At 33.3% G+C, this 22,438-nt stretch overlaps 1 protein-coding gene across 1 annotated transcript in view; it reads left to right on the forward strand.

Moving 5' to 3' along the window:
- LOC119608389 (putative mediator of RNA polymerase II transcription subunit 26) overlaps nucleotides 1–22,438 on the forward strand; it is an 84,101-nt gene that overhangs the window by 51,374 nt on the left and 10,289 nt on the right. Inside the window, 4 exon segments of the mRNA XM_037962791.1 lie at nucleotides 13,042–13,175; nucleotides 17,058–17,865; nucleotides 17,932–17,952; nucleotides 17,955–17,975. Coding sequence (XP_037818719.1) covers nucleotides 13,042–13,175; nucleotides 17,058–17,865; nucleotides 17,932–17,952; nucleotides 17,955–17,975 — 984 coding nt within the window.

Raw genomic sequence — 22,438 nt, forward strand, 5'->3', positions numbered from 1 at the left:
CAACACACTCATATAAGAAACACTCTCTGGCCACATCTTACACACTTACCCACCCACCCCTCTCTAGGGAAATTTAAATATAAAACCAGACAACTACAACCCACTAGAACTACACATTCCAAGAGTAATGAGTGAATAGCAGAGCTAAGTTGGGTTGTCGTGCAGCTCAACGGCCAATATGTTGCATGCTAGTGATAGCTTTTAAGTCCATTTATGACGAGGGTTCATTTTGTGTTTTAATATATTTTCTGTAACATTTTTTCTCCTTTTTTGTGATGTTTGCTGCTTTTTAAAAGATTAAAACAAAGTTGAAGAAGTGTTTTTTTAATAAACTTTATCTGAGCCAATAAATAAAAATATAACAAAAAATTATTGCATTTTGCCAATGTTTTGACAGGAATTTTCGTGAAAGTGTTAAAAAGTGACTGGAATATTTTTGTTGGAAAATTTAAGATTTAAAAACTTTAAAATATTTCTAATACAACAGTAGTTGCTTAATGGTTTTAAGTTGTACTTAAATAAGAGATTAGAGCAGAGCAAACTGTATTTTTCGACTGTGTCAAATATTATATTACCTTCGCCATAATTCATTTATTAAAAGAAAATCTTTAAACTTACCTAAAAATTTAACAAATCCAAGAGAAAATAGGATTAAAAAAAAATGATATTATCGCTTTCCAAAAATTATTATTATTTTAAATTTTCTTCAAAAGGTAAATACGTCATTACCAAACAAAAATCTTTGGGAGATTTTAAGACTCTTTTTAGTTGAATAATTATTATCAATTCCCTTATTAATGTTTGTTTAAAATGAAAAAAAATCATAATTAATTACACTGTGCTGCAGTTTACACTTGTTATTTACTTGTTATTTATTAGACTATAGACTAGACCATAGACTAGATTATAGGCTAGACTATAGACTAGTCTATAGACTAGACTATAGACTAGACTATAGACTAGACTATAGACTAGACTATAAACTAGACTATAGACTAGACTATAGACTAGACTATAGACTAGACTATAGACTAGACTATTGACTAGACTATAGACTAGACTATAGACTGGACTATAGACTAGACTATAGACTAGACTATAGACTAGACTATAGACTAGACTATAGACTGAACTATAGACTAGACTATAGACTAGACTATAGACTAGACTGTAGACTAGACTATAGACTAGATTATAGACTAGACTATAGACTAGACTATAGACTAGACTATAGACTAGACTATAGACTAGACTATAGACTAGACTATAGACTAGACTATAGACTAGACTATAGACTAGACTATAGACTAGACTATAGACTAGACTATAGACTAGACTATAGACTAGACTATAGACTAGACAATAGACTAGACTATAGACTAGACTATAGACTAGACTATAGACTAGACTATAGACTAGACTATAGACTAGACTATAGACTAGACTATAGACTAGACTATAGACTAGACTATAGACTAGACTATAGACTAGACTATAGACTAAACTATAGACTAGACTATAGACTAGACTATAGACTAGACTATAGACTAGACTATAGACTAGACTATAGACTAGACTATAGACTAGACTATAGACTAGACTATAGACTAGACTATAGACTAGACTATAGACTAGACTATAGACTAGACTATAGACTAGACTATAGACTAGACTATAGACTAGACTATAGACTAGACTAAAGACTAGACTATAGACTAGACTATAGACTAGACTAAAGACTAGACTATAGACTAGACTATAGACTAGACTATAGACTAGACTATAGACTAGACTATAGACTAGACTAGACTATAGACTAGACTATAGACTAGACTATAGACTAGACTATAGACTAGACTATAGACTAGACTATAGACTAGACTATAGACTAGACTATAGACTAGACTATAGACTAGACTATAGACTAGACTATAGACTAGACTATAGACTAGACTATAGACTAGACTATAGACTATAGACTAGACTATAGACTAGACTATAGACTAGACTATAGACTATAGACTAGACTATAGACTAGACTATAGACTAGACTATAGACTAGACTATAGACTAGACTATAGACTAGACTATAGACTAGACTATAGACTAGACTATAGACTAGACTAAAGACTAGACTATAGACTAGACTATAGACTAGACTAGACTAGACTAGACTAGACTATAGACTAGACTATAGACTAGACTATAGACTAGACTATAGACTAGACTATAGACTAGACTATAGACTAGACTATAGACTAGACTATAGACTAGACTATAGACTAGACTATAGACTAGACTATAGACTAGACTATAGACTAGACTATAGACTAGACTATAGACTAGACTATAGACTAGACTATAGACTAGACTATAGACTAGACTATAGACTAGACTATAGACTAGACTATAGACTAGACTATAGACTAGACTATAGACTAGACTATAGACTAGACTATAGACTAGACTATAGACTAGACTATAGACTAGACTATAGACTAGACTATAGACTAGACTATAGACTAGACTATAGACTAGACTATAGACTAGACTATAGACTAGACTATAGACTAGACTATAGACTAGACTATAGACTAGACTATAGACTAGACTATAGACTAGACTATAGACTAGACTATAGACTAGACTATAGACTAGACTATAGACTAGACTATAGACTAGACTATAGACTAGACTATAGACTAGACTATAGACTAGACTATAGACTAGACTATAGACTAGACTATAGACTAGACTAGACTAGACTATAGACAAGACTATAGACTAGACTATAAACTATACTATAGACTAGACTATAGACTAGACTATAGACTAGACTATAGACTAGACTATAGACAAGACTATAGACTAGACTATAAACTATACTATAGACTAGACTATAGACTAGACTATAGACTAGACTATAGACTAGACTATAGACTAGACTATAGACTAGACTATAGACAAGAACGCAGCCTCGACTATAGACTAGCCTACAGAGTAGACTATATACAAGACTATATGCTAGAAGAAAAATTCCGAGAAAATCATTGATAAACTGAATTGTTTTGTAACACACTGTTAATCATAAAAATTGGAAAAACAAATAAAACATTGAAAATAAGAAAAGCTTTATTTAATTTACATAAAAATATCAAAAAAAAAAAACATAAAGCGAAAAAATAAAATAAACCAACTAAATGTGTTGTAAACAAATTGGCAGAAACTCTACGTAATGAATGCGGGTATAAAATTAACATGTAAATGAAATAAATGACATCCAAGAAAAAGTAGAAAAAAATCTCATTTATAAATTTGCCCCCTCAAAATGTTATTTTAGAATTCTATCATAAAGTTAAATTTTTTTAAACGAAAATAAACACGATTTATTAATTAATGAAAAATAAATATTTAAGGAGTGGGCAGTAAAGGAAAAACCCCAGATAAAAAGAAACAGCCAGAGAAGGACATTTAATAAGGAAACTTTAATCAATTTACACCATTCAAGATAAAGAAATTAATGAGCTTAAATCATGAAAAGGTCATTATCTGCAGGCACATACAACAAAAAAAAACTCCTGCTAAATGTTTGCACATATAATTATTACTCCTCTTCTTCAATGTCTTCAGCAGCGAAACATCATTATCTTTATTTTTATTACTTTTATTACCAAGAAATCTTTTTTTTTTCTTCTTTTTTTTCAATGCAGTTCACAAAAGTAATTTTGTATTACTTCTTATTTTGAGGTGTTGTTGAAAATCTGACAAGGATTATTTTCTTTTCATCCTTATTAATTTAATTAGATAACGATTAGTTTATCAGCTTAATGTCTTAACATGAAACTGATAAAACAATCATTGGAAAGTGATTCGAGGTGTCATAATGTCCATGGACTATATTGAGTCATAGTGTCCATGGACGTTGTGACAATTTCAAAAGGGTCACAATGTCTATGAGCAAAATGACATAAAGTCCTTGGATTTCAAAGAGTTAATTTATCAAAAAATTTATTAAGCGTAGCTGGTGTTCGAAATACCCCAGAGTTTAAAACCCCTGCTCCTGAAGGCCTCGTATTCAGGACAATTTAAAAAAAAAACACCAAATTTAGAAGCAATTCTTTTCGGGATAAGACTGATCCTTTCCTAAATTCTAAATAAGTAAGCCAAAACATTTATAAGTCCATGGACACTATGACAATTGTAGTGTTGTTGTAACGTCCATGGACATTATGACACTGGGATCCTATGGGTGGCATGTCGTGTTAGTTAGTAGTTAGTTAGCTAGTTAGTAGTTAGTTAGGTAGTTAGTAGTTAGTTAGTTAGTTAGTTTGTTAGTTTTGTATTAGTTAGTTAGTAGTTAGTTAGTTAGTTAGTTAGTTAGTTAGTTAGTTAGTTAGTTAGTTATGTTAGTTAGTTAGTTAGTTAGTTAGTAGTTAGTAGTTAGTTAGTTAGTAGTTAGTTAGGTTAGTAGTTAGTTAGTTAGTTAGTAGTTAGTTAGTTAGTAGTTAGTAGTTAGTTAGTTAGTTAGTTAGTTAGTTAGTTAGTTAGTTAGTTAGTTAGTTAGTTAGTAGTTAGTTAGTTAGTTAGTTAGTTAGTTAGTTAGTTAGTTAGTTAGTTAGTTAGTTAGTTAGTAGTTAGTTAGTTAGTTAGTTAGTTAGTTAGTTAGTTAGTTAGTTAGTTAGTTAGTTAGTTAGTTAGTTAGTTAGTTAGTTAGTTAGTTAGTAGTTAGTTAGTTAGTAGTTAGTTAGTTAGTTAGTTAGTTAGTTAGTTAGTTAGTTAGTTAGTTAGTTAGTTAGTTAGTTAGTTAGTTAGTTAGTTAGTTAGTTAGTTAGTTAGTTAGTTAGTTAGTTAGTTAGTTAGTTAGTTAGTTAGTTAGTAGTTAGTTAGTTAGTTAGTTAGTTAGTTAGTTAGTTAGTAGTTAGTTAGTTAGTTAGTTAGTTAGTTAGTTAGTTAGTTAGTTAGTTAGTTAGTTAGTTAGTTAGTTAGTTAGTTAGTTAGTTAGTTAGTTAGTTAGTAGTTAGTTAGTTAGTTAGTTAGTTAGTTAGTTAGTTAGTTAGTTAGTTAGTTAGTTAGTTAGTTAGTTAGTTAGTTAGTTAGTTAGTTAGTAGTTAGTTAGTTAGTTAGTTAGTTAGTTAGTTAGTTAGTTAGTTAGTTAGTTAGTTAGTTAGTTAGTAGTTAGTTAGTTAGTTAGTTAGTTAGTTAGTTAGTTAGTTAGTTAGTTAGTTAGTTAGTTAGTTAGTTAGTTAGTAGTTAGTTAGTTAGTTAGTTAGTTAGTTAGTTAGTAGTTAGTTAGTTAGTTAGTTAGTTAGTTAGTTAGTTAGTTAGTTAGTTAGTTAGTTAGTTAGTTAGTTAGTAGTTAGTTAGTTAGTTAGTTAGTTAGTTAGTTAGTTAGTAGTTAGTAGTTAGTTAGTTAGTTAGTAGTTAGTTAGTTAGTTAGTTAGTTAGTTAGTTAGTTAGTTAGTTAGTTAGTTAGTTAGTTAGTTAGTTAGTTAGTTAGTTAGTAGTTAGTTAGTTAGTTAGTTAGTTAGTTAGTTAGTTAGTTAGTTAGTTAGTTAGTTAGTTAGTTAGTTAGTTAGTTAGTTAGTTAGTTAGTTAGTTAGTTAGTTAGTAGTAGTTAGTTAGTTAGTTAGTAGTTAGTTAGTTAGTTAGTTAGTTAGTTAGTTAGTAGTTAGTAGTTAGTTAGTTAGTAGTTAGTTAGTTAGTTAGTTAGTAGTTAGTTAGTTAGTTAGTTAGTTAGTTAGTTAGTTAGTTAGTTAGTTAGTAGTTAGTTAGTTAGTTAGTAGTTAGTTAGTTAGTAGTTAGTTAGTTAGTTAGTTAGTTAGTTAGTTAGTTAGTTAGTTAGTTAGTAGTAGTTAGTTAGTTAGTTAGTTAGTTAGTTAGTTAGTTAGTTAGTTAGTTAGTTAGTTAGTTAGTTAGTTAGTAGTTAGTTAGTTAGTTAGTTAGTTAGTTAGTTAGTTACTACTCTCTATCTTCCATACTTTGATCCTCTTTACTAAACACTTCTCTAAGTTTTCATCTTCTATGATCCTTCGTTCATTGCTCTTCTTTATATACATACATCTACTCTGCTCTGATCTTCTTTACTTCGATCTCCCATAATCTGATCCAATTGTTCTTCACTTTGATCTTAATTCCTATGATATTCTCTATTGAGATATTTTCTGATCTGATCATAAACTCTATTCTGAAGTACTAGAGATACTATGATATTATCTACTCTGATCTTTACCTTACTGTAATATTTTCTAAGTTGAACTACTCGGGGGAGTTTTCCAGATTTTTCCTACCGAGCGCGTCCCCGGGTGGCGGATAGGGGGTGGTGATGGACCATCTGTCCTCTCCCAGCTTTAATTTCACTTAAGCTAAGGGAGGGCAGATTGTCCACCACCTGGGAATATTATATTCCCCGCGGACCAAAAAACTGGAAAAAAAAAAAAAAAAAACAAATATGGAAAATAAAAATAAAAAGATAAAAGTTACGGTGCAGGGCCTAAATAACCCAGTACCGGCGGCAAGTGTTGATCTACTCGCGAGTCACGTGTCGTCGTCATCCTGCAATCGTGAGCAGAATACTACTACGGAGGTGGGTACCTTGGCCTCCGTGGCGGACAATGCGTCAAGTGTACAGCATGCCGCTGGCAAAAATATAGGGGTGAAAGAGAAGGATGTACTCGGAGAGAGCTCTAAGCTACCTCAGCCTTTAAATATAGGTGAGGGTTCCGACTCTGAATCCTCAGATGATAATAAAAATAATACCATTATAGCAAATCCCAAAAAGGATGAAGTAGAGCAAATGGTGAAAGAGGTGAGTGATAGCATAGCTAAACTACCTATTACTAAGAAAAGACTTTCTGGAGCACAGAGGAGGAAGTTGAAAAAGGTGCTTCAAGAAATCATAGTTAGTCAATCCCACGACACTCCAAAGGAAAAATCGGACTCTCTCACAAGATCTGAGGCAAAAAGGATCAGGTCTCCCGAGGAGTTGACAACTGAGAATAAACCTAAGAAGAAAAAGAGCTCCCCGTCTTCTAATACACAGTCGAAGCCAAGCCATACTTCACTCAAAGGAATCTCAAGTGAGAATCCTGCGAGTAAGGGTGACAACGCCAAGCCAGATATTCCGAAGACGAACACGTCGGCGAAATCAACCTCGAAGGTAAGGGAATCTCAAAAGAAGCCCCGAAAAACGAGGAAGGAGAAGCTAGACGGAGGAAAAGGAAAAGAGCCGCCATCTTACGCCAAAGTTGCCAGAAGTAGGCACCGGGACGATCTCTGCTATGCAGTTTACGATGCCGGTAATCCGACAGGCAAAATTCCAATAGACCAACAGAGTAAAATAGAAGACCTGGTCAACAATAAGATAGTGGACCATGCAATCGCTTCAAAGGGCAAACAACCAATAGAGAGCGAGAGCTGCGAGTTCAGCATGGGCGTGATGTTGATGAGGTTGGCATCTCACCAATGTGTTAGCACCCTAAAGAACTTGGTGGAAAGTATCCCTCCTCCCTGGGACGGCGCTAGGCTGGGACTGGCAAAGAAGAGCGAGCTTCCGCTGCTCCTAAAGTCCACTGTCTACATAAAAGGATGGGGCAGTAAACTGGCTAATGAACGTATACTGGAAATTCTTGGAGGTCAAAATGCTGAGCTGGCCGTGGAAAAATAGGATGTCTTTTACAGGAAAGAAGAACCTGAGGGAACTTTATTTGTAATAGGTATCGACCAGAAATCCATGGCTAGTCTTGCCAAGAATAAAGGTAGGGCTTACTTCGCCTCTAAATCTGTCATATTCAAAATTGGGAAGGTGCCGATTGGAAGGGCTGTTACAACAAGCCTCGAAAAGGACACTAAAAAACCTAAGACCACAGCATCAGTATCCACTACTGATAATGTTGAGGAGTCAAATCCTAAAATCGAGGAATTTACCATTAACTCGCCAGAAGAAAGTGTAGTTGCCCTTTCCAAAATTGGGAAGGCGCCGATTGAAAGGGCTGTCAAAACCGGCCCCGACAAGGACACTAAAACACCTAAGACAGTACCCAAAGCATCATTAGCAAGTACTAGCAATGTTGAGGAGTCAAATCCTAAAAGCGAGGAGGAAATCACTCACCCGCCAGAAGACAGAACAGCAATGCTCTCCAGAATTGGGAATGTGTCTATTAAAAATATTGCTATTCCTATGCCTGATAAGGACACCGCAGTGCCATCTACAGTACTCACTGCATTAATAGCCACTTCAGGCTATCCGGAGGAGTCAAATCCAAAGAGCGAGGAGGTGACCACCAACTCGCTGGAAGACAGTTTAATGTATGACCATGATTGAGGTTATCCAAATAAACCTCCATCGGAGCGAGACAGCTACCAACGCTCTGATGGCTAAAATCAACACAGGTAAAATACATATAGCTTTAATCCAGGAACCTTGGACGATTCGCAACAAGGTTTCTGGATTAAATCACGTAAATTTCCAACTTTTCTACGCTGATACAGGATCTCGCCCGAGAACATGTATCTTATGTCACAAGAACTTATGTTTTCTCCTCTCAACAGGATTATCAACATCGGATGCAACGGTGCTGAAGCAAGGTCGTGGCAACATATTCCTTGCATCTATTTACCTACCTTTCGATTCTCCGACACTACCACCAACGTCGGATCTGATGAAACTGGTTGAAGAGGCACAAAGGAAAAATAAGAAAATTGTAATAGGTTGTGATGCCAACTCGCATCATGTAGCTTGGGGTAGTACAAACACCAATCGCAGGGGACAAGCCCTCATGGATTTCTTTAATACTAAAGACTTGATAACATTGAACTTAGGTAATAAAGCTACCTTCGTCAATAGAATCAGAGAAGAAGTATTAGATATAACTATATGTTCAGAAGAGCTTATAAACGAAATTCAGGATTGGAGAGTTTCGGACGAGCACTCCTTTTCTGATCATCGGTACATAAGATTCAAAATACTAAGGCCACCACCAAAGCCGATAAAGTTTCGGAATAAGTCTAAAACTAATTGGACAATGTTCGGGACCTTACTAAAGAACCGTTTAGGTCAGGACACTTTTCAATGTCGAAATAAAGAGGATATAGATGCCAAAGTGGAAACGTTCACAAGTGCCCTGGTTGAATCGTTCGAGGACAGCTGCCCTCTGCGAGAGCGGAGATCTGCCCAGGAAAAACCCTGGGTAACTGGGGAGATCCGGAACCTTGGGAAGACTCTTCGCAAACTATTTAACCGGGCACGGCGTAAAAAGACCGCAGTATACTGGGATGAGTATCGTAATAAACTTGGTGAATATAAGAAAATCGTTCGAAAAGCCAAACGAGACTCCTGGAAACTTTTCTGTGAACAGGTAGATAGCGTAAATGACGTATCGAAGATAAAAAAATTCCTATCCAAAACTCATGTCCAACCGGAATCTATGATCGATGACACGGGCAGGAGGCTTGAGGATATGGAGGAGACAATGAAACTCCTAATGGATTCTCATTTCCCACCCGGTATATCGAATAACATAGATGAACCGATATTGGAGGAAGGGGAGGGTAACACGGAAATAGTTATTACAACTGACATGGTTAAAGGGGCAATCAAGAGCTTTGCTCCCTATAAAGCTGCAGGGCCGGATGGAATTTTCCCGGCACTTTTGCAGATGGAGGCGGGACTGGTTTCCGTACATCTGTCACAGATATTCACTGCATGCTTAAAATTGGCATATACCCCAGTTAAATGGCAGGATGCAAGGGTAATATTTATACCCAAACCAGGGAAACCTAGCTATGCGACACCTAAGTCCTATCGACCGATAAGTCTTACGTCCTTCCTACTTAAAACCTTGGAACGGATAGTCGATAGCATGGTTAAAAGCAGCATACCATACAATGACCTTAAATATAAGCAGCATGCTTATGTAAAGGGACGATCGGTGGAAACCGCTTTAAATGAAGTTGTCCACTACATAGGTGAATCTTTCGATAGCAAACTGTATACACTGGCAGTATGCATTGACATCGAAGGCGCTTTCAATAACGTGCACACTGATACCCTTATCCAATCCCTAGACCAGTTTTATGTTGACCGGGTGCTCCGTAACTGGATCAACTACATGCTAAGGAACAGATGGATAAGCTGCGAGATGTACGATATAACTATAAGGAAAAAGGTATTTCGAGGTATACCACAGGGTGGCATTTTGTCACCTTTACTCTGGGTCACCACGATTAATAGCCTCCTAAGGACCCTAACCGAGAAAGGACTTAGACCTGTCTGCTATGCAGACGATGTCGTAATACTTTTAAAGGGAAAGGATCCAAATTACTTGTGTAGAAGAGCTGAGGAGGCTCTGAATACGGCCTTGAGCTGGGCTCAACCGAGAGGCCTCAATGTTAACCCGGCGAAGACGGAAATCTGTCTTTTCACAAGAAAGACAAAAATTTCTACATATACTGAACCTTGCTTCTTGGGCAAGAAGATACCGGTGACAGACAAAGTTAAGTACTTAGGTGTAATACTTGACCGGAAATTAAAATGGAGACACCACATAGAGGATAGGATCAACAAGGCACATCGGTGCTGGGCGATATGTAGGAGAACCATAGGCATGAAATGGGGTCTTAGTCCTACTATGACAAATTGGCTTTATAAAAGTGTAATTAGACCAATTCTAGCTTATGCTTCAATAATCTGGTGGACTGCTTTGGACAAAAAGTGTAATATCAAATTACTACAAGGAGTTCAGCGTACATGCTGCTTGGGTATAAGTGGTGCCATGTGTACTACTTCAACCAAGGCTCTGGAAACGTTGCTAGATATTCCACCCATTGAAACATATATAAGATATGAGGCGGCGCTTACAGCCGAACGGCTCTTTACTTTAGGCGAACTGGCCAAAAACGGTTATAGGACACGTCATCAATGTATACTGGACACATTGGAAGGTTATACACATTCATCGGACGTGCCTGATCGCATACCAGACACTGAATATGTCGGAAACTTTGAAACGCTAATCCCAGATAGAATGTCTTGGTCAAGCGGAACATTAGAGCAAATACCAGTAGGAATCCGTTGCTACACGGATGGCTCTAAATTAGGGGACAAAGTGGGTCTGGGGTTCTATATTGAAGACCCAGAAACAGAAATATACCACCGTTTACCTAATCATAACACAAGCTTCCAGGCAGAAGTACGAGCAATAACGGAATGTGTAAATTGGATTAGAATAAATATGGCGCCCACAAGGCTTAATATATTTACCGACAGCCAGAAGGCAATTTGTGCGATATCAGGTGATAGAATTAAATCTAAGACCGTATTGGATTGTAAGAAAGCTTTAACTGAATACTCTCCCAGAGGTAAGGTTCACATCATATGGGTACCAGGCCACTCGGGAGTAATCGGCAACGAAAGGGCGAATGCAATAGCTTTAAAGGGAAGGGAGCTCGATGTAGTTAACCTGACAAACGCAAAACCATTCGACGCAACAAAAGCTGAATTAAAAATATGGATGAGAGAATCCCATAAGGCCTCTTGGAATAATGAAACGGTGGGTAGAACCACAAAGATTCTATGGGGTGACCCTGATGAGAGCAAGACGAGAAATCTTCTCAAAATGAGCAAGTCTGAGGTTAGTATGATGGTACGTATTCTCAGTGGACACACAGGATTACGAGCACATCTATACAAAATTGGACGTGCGAATTCAGACGAATGTAGAGCATGTGGAGAGGACAGTGAAACTCTGGAGCACTTTCTTTGCCATTGTCAGGCATTCGTCGAAGTTAGATCCAAGTATCTTGGAAGTGATGTTATTCCGGAAATAACATTCTTAACCAACACCGATTGGAAGATTCTTAGGAATTACGTCCAGGAAACTGAGTTTCTGAACATTCAGTAAACATTTTTTTTTTTTTTTTTTTTTTTTTTTTCTTGAATTGGAGCGCACAACAGGCCCGATAGTGGCCTAGGTGTATTTCTTCGGATTTGATGTAGTATACATCCTCCTATCAACCTAACCTAACCTAACCTAAGTTGAACTACTCGACTCTGACATTTTATCCCCTGATCTTATATATCCCTATTTAAGTAAAATTATTTGTATAAAGTTACTCCTTTCAAATGTTTGTTATTTCTCTATAATTTGGCAAAATTTTTAAATTGAAAAATTTATAACGAAAGTTGTGTTATTATTATGAAATGACTGGTTTAATTCAACTTTTTCACTTTAGTAAACTTTTTGGCAAAAAGTAAGAAAACAAGAAAATCGTAGACAAAGCATAAAAAAGAGAAACCAGCTAGAGAAAAATAAACAATTTGCCTAAAAGTATGCAAAGTATGTTTTATGAAAATTAAAGTTAAATTTAATTTAGAAGGACTTGCTGTTTTTGATGATTTTAACAAAACGACTACAAAACGGTTACAATAACGACGACAATGATGAAAATGTGAAATTATAATGCAAATAACCGCAAAATTGAATTTTTGTGTTTGTCTTACAGCAAGCAACATTTCACAACCAACAATATGTATTAAAAAAATAATAATAAAAAAACATTTAAACAACAAAAAAAGCCATTATAACAATTTATAATAAACAATGGCCATGGCAACCTACCAACCCGGCCAGTTATCCCAAAAAGTATATAAAATTTATCTACGCCTTGTAGTAGGCTAAGATGTCACAAAATTCTTTGTTTAGCACAAATAATATTCATGCCTGACAAACATCAAAAAAAGCATGTTTAAATAAATAAAAATCTCATAAATATTATTTCCAAGTCTTTATTTACGTTTTTAACAAGCAATTATTTTCTTCGTTTATGTCTTTTATTTTAAAGGCAGTCTGTGCTCTGGCTGTTTGTATGTTTGATTGCTTTATTTGCTGTATACTTTTTGGCGCTAAATTGTTTTATAATTTGCCAGTTTCCTTTTATGTTTGGTTGTAAAATTAATTGAGATTAGCTATTTGATTGTTATTTAAATTTAAATATATATATATATTTTTTAATTTGTGGCTTTCGTATTTTTTTTTTTTTTTGCAGAAATGGAAACAAAATTAGATTCACGCCAGGGACAATTTCCGGCCTCATTTCCGGATACGTTTAAGAACTTTTTCGCCATGATGAACGAAGATGAGGATCATATGGATTTGTTTTCAAATTTATTGGAGGATAAGGTAAGTTTGTATTGTAGACAATTATTAAAATGTTTAACAGATTATTAAAAGCCTATTTTAAGGTGTTTACTTTAGTAGGAAATTAAAGCATATTTTGGGGTTGTTTTAAATTTCATTATATAAAGCATATTTGAAGGAGTTTGTATAATGTAAATTTCTTATAAAGCTTCAGGCATTATGCAATTTGAATTATATTTTATGATATAAACTTTAAGGTATTACTTCCTTCTGTTTTACCCTAAGGCAAAATTGAAATTAACAAAAATATTTTCCAATTTTATCAAATATGCATCGTATTTGTTTTCAGTTTAAAATATTACTTACAAAATAAATATTTAAATGGTACTTTATTTACAAAAGTTTTCCATTCTTCTTCTTAGTTATTTTTGTTAAATAAAACTAAAATAATTTTAAAAAGATAATAAAGTAAACAATTTTATTCTAAATATTTGATCTACTTGAACTGAACTAGAACTGAACTAGAACTGAACTAGAACTGAACTAGAACTGAACTAGAACTGAACTAGAACTGAACTAGAACTGAACTAGAACTAGAACTGAACTAGAACTAGAACGAACTAGAACTAGAACTGAACTAGAACTGAACTAGAACTGAACTAGAACTGAACTAGAACTGAACTAGAACTGAACTAGACTGAACTAGAACTGAACTACGAACTGAACTAGAACTGAACTAGAACTGAAACTATGAACTAGACTGAACTAGAACTGAACTAGAACTGAACTAGAACTGAACTAGAACTGAACTAGAACTGAACTAGAACTGAACTAGAACTGAACTAGAACTGAACTAGAACTGAACTAGAACTGAACTAGAACTGAACTAGAACTGAACTAGAACTGAACTAGAACTGAACTAGAACTGAACTAGAACTGAACTAGAACTGAAACTAGAACTGAACTAGAACTGAACTAGAACTGAACTAGAACTGAACTAGAACTGAACTAGAACTGAACTAGAACTGAACTAGAACTGAACTAGAACTGAACTAGAACTGAACTAGAACTGAACTAGAACTGAACTAGAACTGAACTAGAACTGAACTAGAACTGAACTAGAACTGAACTAGAACTGAACTAGAACTGAACTAGAACTGAACTAGAACTGAACTAGAACTGAACTAGAACTGAACTAGAACTGAACTAGAACTGAACTAGAACTGAACTAGAACTGAACTAGAACTGAACTGAACCTAGACTGAACTAGAACTGACTAGAACTGAACTAGAACTGAACTAGAACTGAACTAGAACTGAACTAGAACTGAACTAGAACTGAACTAGAACTGAACTAGAACTGAACTAGAACTGAACTAGAACTGAACTAGAACTGAACTAGAACTGACTAGAACTGAACTAGAACTGAACTAGAATGAACTAGAACTGAACTAGAACTGAACTAGAACTGAACTAGAACTGAACTAGAACTGAACTAGAACTGAACTAGAACTGAACTAGAACTGAACTAGAACTGAACTAGAACTGAACTATAACTGAACTAGAACTGACTAACTAGAACTGAACTAGAACTGAACTAGAACTGAACTAGAACTGAACTAGAACTGAACTAGAACTGAACTAGAACTGAACTAGAATGAACTAGAACTGAACTAGAACTGAACTAGAACTGAACTAGAACTGAACTAGAACTGAACTAGAACTGAACTAGAACTGAACTAGAACAGAACTAGAACTGATCTGTTCTACTCTATTTTAATCTATTCTACTCAGATTTTTGATATTCTTTTATATTGATCAATTGTGCTCTGATATATTTTTCTCTGATTCTGATCTTCAATTCTCTGATCTAGTCTACGCTGATCTTATCTAACCTGATCTAATCTTCTCTTTACTGTTCTGATCGATTCTTCTCTGATCTACTCTGATTTGTTCTACTGTACCGATCTACTCTGATTTACAATATTCTGATTTATTTCACTCCAATCTATTCTTCTCTGATCAATGCTACTCTAATCTATTCTATTCAGATCTACTCTCTTCTATTCATTTTACTCTATTCTACTCTATTTTACCCTGATCAACTCTAATCTAATATATTCCTTATGGTGTGTGAAACATAATACTCTTTCCACTATGATGGTATATGGAAATCTCTTAAATAAGCTCCCAACATTCAAATAAACTTCATCAACTCTCCTAACCTATTATTTTCAAAGGCAATGGATAATAATACATAATTTTTTTACTTAAATACCTTCCTACTGACAGTTGATTAAACAACTCAAAAACCTTATTAACATAATTAAATTGAGAAAAAAATATGTATGTTGAATATATTATTTTTATATTATGTCTTACCTGTATTATCACCACGTCCATCTGTCTTTTGTGACAGTATACCACACACTTATTGTAATTGGAAATTCATCTGTAAAGTTTTATTCACTTTAACAATGGCTTTTTTTTTCTTTCTTTTTTACAACATATTTATACCTTTTTATTTAATTGTTGAGGCATGTAATAAAATTTTACATTGTTTAAACCAAAATGACAGATGTCTGCAATATTGTTGCAATTTACACACAGCTGAACACTAGTGCCAGAGTAATTCAACAGTTTTAAAGGGAGTCGAGGTTTGCTTAACTTTTCGGACAGCATTTTTCCTTTGTATTGGTTATTTGTAATACAGAGAGGAAATGATGAAATGTAAGGAAGAACTCGCCACTTCATTATCCCTAAGTAATCTAGAGAGTAGTCAGTTTAAATATATATTTCTTTTTAACCTAAAAGAAGTATGTTATTGTGAAGTTATTTTTGTATGATCAATTCTCATTGTTACTGGAACTGTCGGGTTATCTCTTCTTTTTCATTTTCACTCTCCCCAATGTAAAATTTATATGGCTTTAAATAATTGTCTCGAAATAAGGACATGATTTATAATACACAGGTTGTTTGGCGCAGCAGTAATAATGAAGTTCATTTGATGTTATATGTCTTTTTGTAAAGGGACATTGGTAGAATCTAGAGAAGAAAAACGAGAAAAAAACTTTTAAAGTTAAACAATTTTGTCACAGTCGCAAAAATATACTTTAATATTAAATGACAAAGTTGAGCAAAAAGTCAACAAATGAAAATTGATTTTAACTGATGAGTCTGAAACTTTAAACTTAAATTTCTTGTGTATTAGAAATTTACTATTTATTTATAAGTTTTTATAAAAAAAATTTAATTAAAAAACTTTTTTATAATACTATGAATACAGCAGTAGTATTTTAATACTAAAGTATATTTTTATTATTTTTCTTGGAAATTGAAAAATACACAAGTTTCAATAAACGTATAAATATTGACACTGAACCCTATGCAGGACCTACATACTTACATATATATATTTCTGAACTTTACTACAGTAGGAACTTGATAAATGAGAAGTATGTATATAAAAAAAACCTAGCTATGATGTATTCTGTAGGTGTTCCTATATATCCCTATAAATAGGATTTTTAAATTGAAATTTTTGGATATAAAGAGGAATATCGGAGGGGGTAGGCTAGGGTTATTAGGGACCAATCATTACAGAATTTGGTAGAGTAATTAATATTGTTATGAAATTTATCAGTATCGAGTTTTATTACTAGATATTGTTACGTAATCCAAAAGCATCAGAGAGATCTGTGGTAGAGATCATAATTGAAAACTCGGACTTGTATTGAAAAATTGGATTTCTATGGAACATAAGCAAACAACTTTTATAGAAGTTTCCACTGTAAAATAAAATTATCATCATTTTCTATCTCATTACATTGTGCACGTACAAATTGCTCTTTTTTCTAACATTTTACTGGTTAAGTTTATATTTTCAATATTTATTTTATTTTTTTATAAATTTTCCACATTACAGGTAATACCAAGAGCAAATAAATTTCAACAACGACGTTACAGTGGCAGTTTACGTTGCACAACAAATCCTCACAGAGGTCAGGGACTGGAGGGAGAGCGTGATGGTGGAGGTTTAACAACAGCGGGAACTCACAATGTGGGACGTTCAAATTCTTTTAGATTCAATAGACCACGTAATGCATTTAGTACATCCTCCAGTTCAGGCTTAAACAGTTTGGGTGTAGTGGGCGGTGTTAGTGCGGGTGGTTTGGTAGGTGAACGTACTTGCAGTGCCACATTAAGCAATAGCAAATTGAGTGGCAGTAGCAGTAGTTTATTGTGTAAACATATTAAATATTGTTGTCTTCACCAGCAGCAACAGCATCAACAGCAACAGCAACAACAACAGCAGAAGAATTTAACACAGACTATACCACCTTGCAGCCAACAACCACAACATCATCTGCAGCAACAACAACAACAACATCAGCACCAGCAATTGTTTCAACAACAACCCTCCGCACACCAACAACAGCCTTCAATACATTATGTACAGAAATCCTATCATCCTGACTACAACAGCAGCAACAATTCCCCACAAATTCCTAATGCCACTTGTTCCCACAACACGAACAATTGTTGCAGTAGTTTAGCAACAGCTGGTGCAGCAGCAGCAACAAATGTCATCAGTACACGTCTTGGACCAGATGGTGAAGATAATGCAACGAGTGGTATGTTAAATAATGGTCTGGCGAATTGTTTAGCCAATGGCCAACTTCATCAACATCATCAACAACAGCCGCCACAGCAACATCATCATCACCAACAACATCAACCATCATCGTCTTCATCATCTTCATCGTCCTCAAACTCTCAACAGAACAACAAGCAACAACCACCAAAACGTCATTCAATTATATGGAACGTGCTTTTGACTTTGGTAAGTGGAGAACATAACATTTCTGCCACTACAAAAAACAGAACTATGCAACAATAAACCTTAAAACAAAAATAACAACTAAATACAATATAACAAAAGAAAATTAGAAGGATGTCCAGCATAGATTATTTTGTAATATTTTAGAAGTGCACTAAAAAAAATTTTAGCTGCAGATGAAATCTGTAATTGTAGTTCAACTTTAGTTCTGGTTCAGTTCTAGTTCTAGTTCTAGTTCAGTCCTAGTTCAGTTTCCAGTTCAGTTCTAATTCAATTCTAGTTCATTTCTAGCTCAGTTCTAGTTCAGTTCTAGTTCAGTTCTAGTTCAGTTCTAGTTCAGTTCTAGTTCAGTTCTAGTTCAGTTCTAGTTCAGTTCTAGTTCGTTCTAGTTCGTCTAGTTCAGTTCTAGTTCAGTTCTAGTTCTAGTTCCAGTTCTAGTTCAGTTCTAGTTCAGTTCTAGTTCAGTTCTAGTTCTAGTTCAGTTCTAGTTCAGTTCTAGTTCAGTCTAGTTCAGTTCTAGTTCAGTTCTAGTTCAGTTCTAGTTCAGTTCTAGTTCAGTTCTAGTTCAGTTCTAGTTCAGTTCTAGTTTCAGTTCTAGTTCAGTTCTAGTTCAGTTCTAGTTCAGTTCTAGTTCAGTTCTAGTTCAGTTCTAGTTCAGTTCTAGTTCAGTTCTAGTTCAGTTCTAGTTCAGTTCTAGTTCAGTTCTAGTTCAGTTCTAGTTCAGTTCTAGTTCAGTTCTAGTTCAGTTCTAGTTCAGTTCTAGTTCAGTTCTAGTTCAGTTCTAGTTCAGTTCTAGTTCAGTTTAGTTCAGTTCTAGTTCAGTTCTAGTTCAGTTCTAGTTCAGTTCTAGTTCAGTTCTAGTTCAGTTCTAGTTCAGTTCTAGTTCAGTTCTAGTTCAGTTCTAGTTCAGTTCTAGTTCAGTTCTAGTTCAGTTCTCGTTCAGTTCTAGTTCAGTTCTAGTTCAGTTCTAGTTCAGTAAGTTCTAGTTCTAGTTCAGTTCTAGTTCAGTTCTAGTTCAGTTCTAGTCAGTCTATAGTCCATATCGTAGTCATTGTATATGAATATTTAATAACAGAATACTTTTAAGTGTGAATCTACTGACATTGACAGAAAAAATAATCTAATCTAAAAAAATCCAAGGACAATATACTCCCCACTCTCGCAGCTAAAGTATTTCAATAGTAGTGTTTTGTAATTTTTTTTTTTATAAGAATTTTGATTCAAATGTTATAATTTGATTCAAACAATAAACGTGTTACGATGAAATAATAAAAAAGAGAATGAAACGAGAGGCGAATTTCAAATCTTCAACACTCATGTCCAGAGCATAGGAAAAGTCTGAAATGGGTATTACAAAAGACTTGGCTGTTAAAAAAGGTTTTTTTGCAAGAATTTTGCTAAACTTGTACGTACTTGTGTTTACAAGAAAAAACACCCACTAAGTCATGCCTGAACATGTCATGAAAAATAATTTTAATTGAATATAGCGGCACTAAGGATGTGAATTAAAGAAAAAATTGAGTTTTAAAGTGTGTTGTGTATGAAAAATAATGAATTTTATTTTATTTGTTTAATTTTGATCATTCTTTCTTAAATTTTAGGGTTCAATAAACAGCTTTCAATTCACGAGCCATTTTTTTATTTACTTTCAGCAAATGTCAGAAAAAGTGTATGAACAATAAAAAGGATTGTATTTGAATATACCAGTATTGTATTAAATTAATATTTTGAGTTTTCCATAGTTATGGAGTTGTATTTTTTTAATGTTTTTTGATTTTCTTGTTGTTGTATGAATTTAAACATAATTTATTTTGACAGACGGTTAAACAATGCAAAATGTACTACATATGTATATATAAAGTAAATTATTGATTTTTTGAATTCGTTTTTTTTAGAAAATAATATATCCGTCATTTACTACAAGACTGGTAGTCTTCTAGTTCTAGTTCAGTTCTAGTTCAGTTCGTGGTTCAGTTCTAGTGTTTCAGTTCTAGTTCAGTTCTAGTTCAGTTCTAGTTCGTTCAGGTGGGCTAGTTCGAGTTTCTAGTTCAGTGTCTAGTTCAGTTCTAGTTCAGTTCTATTCAGTTCTAGTTCAGTTCTAGTTCAGTTCTATTCAGTTCTAGTTCATTCTAGTTCAGTTCTAGTTCAGTTCTAGTTCAGTTCTAGTTCAGTTCTAGTTCAGTTCTAGTTCAGTTCTAGTTCAGTTCTAGTTCAGTTCTAGTTCAGTTCTAGTTCAGTTCTAGTTCAGTTCTAGTTCATTCTAGTTCAGTTCTAGTTCAGTTCTAGTTCAGTTCTAGTTCAGTTCTAGTTCATTCTATAGTTCAGTTCTAGTTCAGTTCTAGTTCAGTTCTAGTTCAGTTCTAGTTCAGTTCTAGTTCAGTTCTAGTTCAGTTCTAGTTCAGTTCTAGTTCAGTTCTAGTTCAGTTCTAGTTCAGTTCTAGTTCAGTTCTAGTTCAGTTCTAGTTCAGTTCTAGTTCAGTTCTAGTTCAGTTCTAGTTCAGTCTAGTTCAGTTCTAGTTTCGTTCTAGTTCAGTTCTAGTTCAGTTCGAGTTCAGTTCTAGTTCAGTTCTAGTTCAGTTCTAGTTCAGTTCTAGTTCAGTTCTAGTTCAGTTCTAGTTCAGTTTCTAGTTCAGTTCTAGTTCAGTTCTAGTACATTCTAGTTCAGTACTAGTTCAGTTCAATTTCTAGTATATTCACTAGAATTTCTTTTTTATAAAAAGTTTTTTGTTTTCTTGTTTTTTTACTTTTTTTAAATTGTTTACGTTTTTTTGTATTTTTTTCCTAGAAAATTACCAGAATTTTTAATCAATTTATCTCATTTGTTAACCACTCATGTATTTAGGGCAAAACTTTGTTATAATGTATCAACGACATATTATCTTAATTATCTATATTTAATTTTTATTTATGTTAAATATGCCTTAAATGATTTAAACACTAATTAAAACTGCAACGCGATATGAAATTGTGAAAAACATTTTAAATTCATTAACACATTTGTTAAAAAATATATTATATTTTCCATTGAAAACAATAAATATTGTTTTATATGTATGAACAAATAATAACAAGTTTTTTTTTTTTGCTAAGTACAAAATTTTCAACCAACAAAAGAACACTAATTTACACAACAACAAGTAGCAATTCTATACAAAACGTATTTTCAATAATAAAAGAATAGAATTGTAAACAAGCTAACGGAATCAGTGGTGTGGTTCAGGTGTCTCGACTCCTGAACCATCAGTCCATTTATTCTACATACATATGTATATAGAAACAATATGCCCGTTGATTATAATAAACAATATTATTGCAAATATTGAAAGTCTGAAAACATTAAAGAGAAACGATCAAATGAAATAAAACAAATACATATTTATATACATATATTTTGTGTACATTTTCATCAATACATTTTTCATTAGATTTTCGAGTGGCAAGAAAAAACAAGTACAATAAAAACTCTTTTAAAATAAATTTGTATGAAAATCAAATATTTATGAAAGAACAAAATGCTACAAATATGGAACGCTATAGAAAGACAAACAGGTTTAGTTGGGGGATTGTTTCAAAGCTCTAGAGACACATTTTATTGCCAGACATCCTTTCCAATACCTCGATCTATATTAAACAAACCGTTAAATAAAACAAAGTAAAGAACACTATCAAAATGTGACCCAAAACCTAAATTTGGTTACAATAACCAGAATAATGTTATAATATTTACGAATCGCTGTAGAGTATTATACAAAATAAAATTTGAAGAATAGAATTTGAAATACAAATACAAAATTTGAATGAAATTTAAATAAATTTGCTGACAAATTTCCTTTAATGATTTTACATTTTTTATGTAAAACTGTTTCAATAAATTTTAATAAAAATTAAATTAACTTGAAGAGAACGGTTTATAATTTAATTTTGATAGGATTCCTATCTGGTTCACAATAAATTTAAAAATGTTTAATAAATTTAGAAAAATTACTCTCTTTGTAGAAAGTGTTCAATAACTTCTCTCTCTTTTGAAAACATTTTCTTTTTGTTAAAACATTATTTATAAATTCATTGACTTTTCTCTTCTCTTTGAGAAAAAACTTGTTTTCTTTCCTTTTTAAATTTTCTATAAATTTTTTGTCTCGATAAATTTTATTTTTGTGGAAAAATTTCGATAAATTTTATATTATATAGAAAATTTCGATAATTTTTTTTCTCCTTTAAAAAAATTTCGATAAATTTTACCTTTAATAGACAAATTTCGATAAATTTTATATTTGTAGAAAGTTTTCTTTGTAAAAAAAAATTCGATAAATTTTCTCATTTTATAGAAAAATTTCGATAATTTTATATAGAATTTTCTTAAATTTCGATAAATTTTGTTTTTGAAGAAAATGTTCTTTGTAAAAACATTCTGATAAATTTCTCTTTTTATAGAAAAATTTCAATTCTAGTTCAATTCTAGTTCAGTT

This window comes from Lucilia sericata, unplaced genomic scaffold (genome assembly GCF_015586225.1).
Source record: "Lucilia sericata isolate MDLA Ls3-8-SP2 unplaced genomic scaffold, ASM1558622v1 Contig000826F_arrow, whole genome shotgun sequence".
Taxonomy (NCBI): Eukaryota; Metazoa; Arthropoda; class Insecta; order Diptera; family Calliphoridae; genus Lucilia; species Lucilia sericata.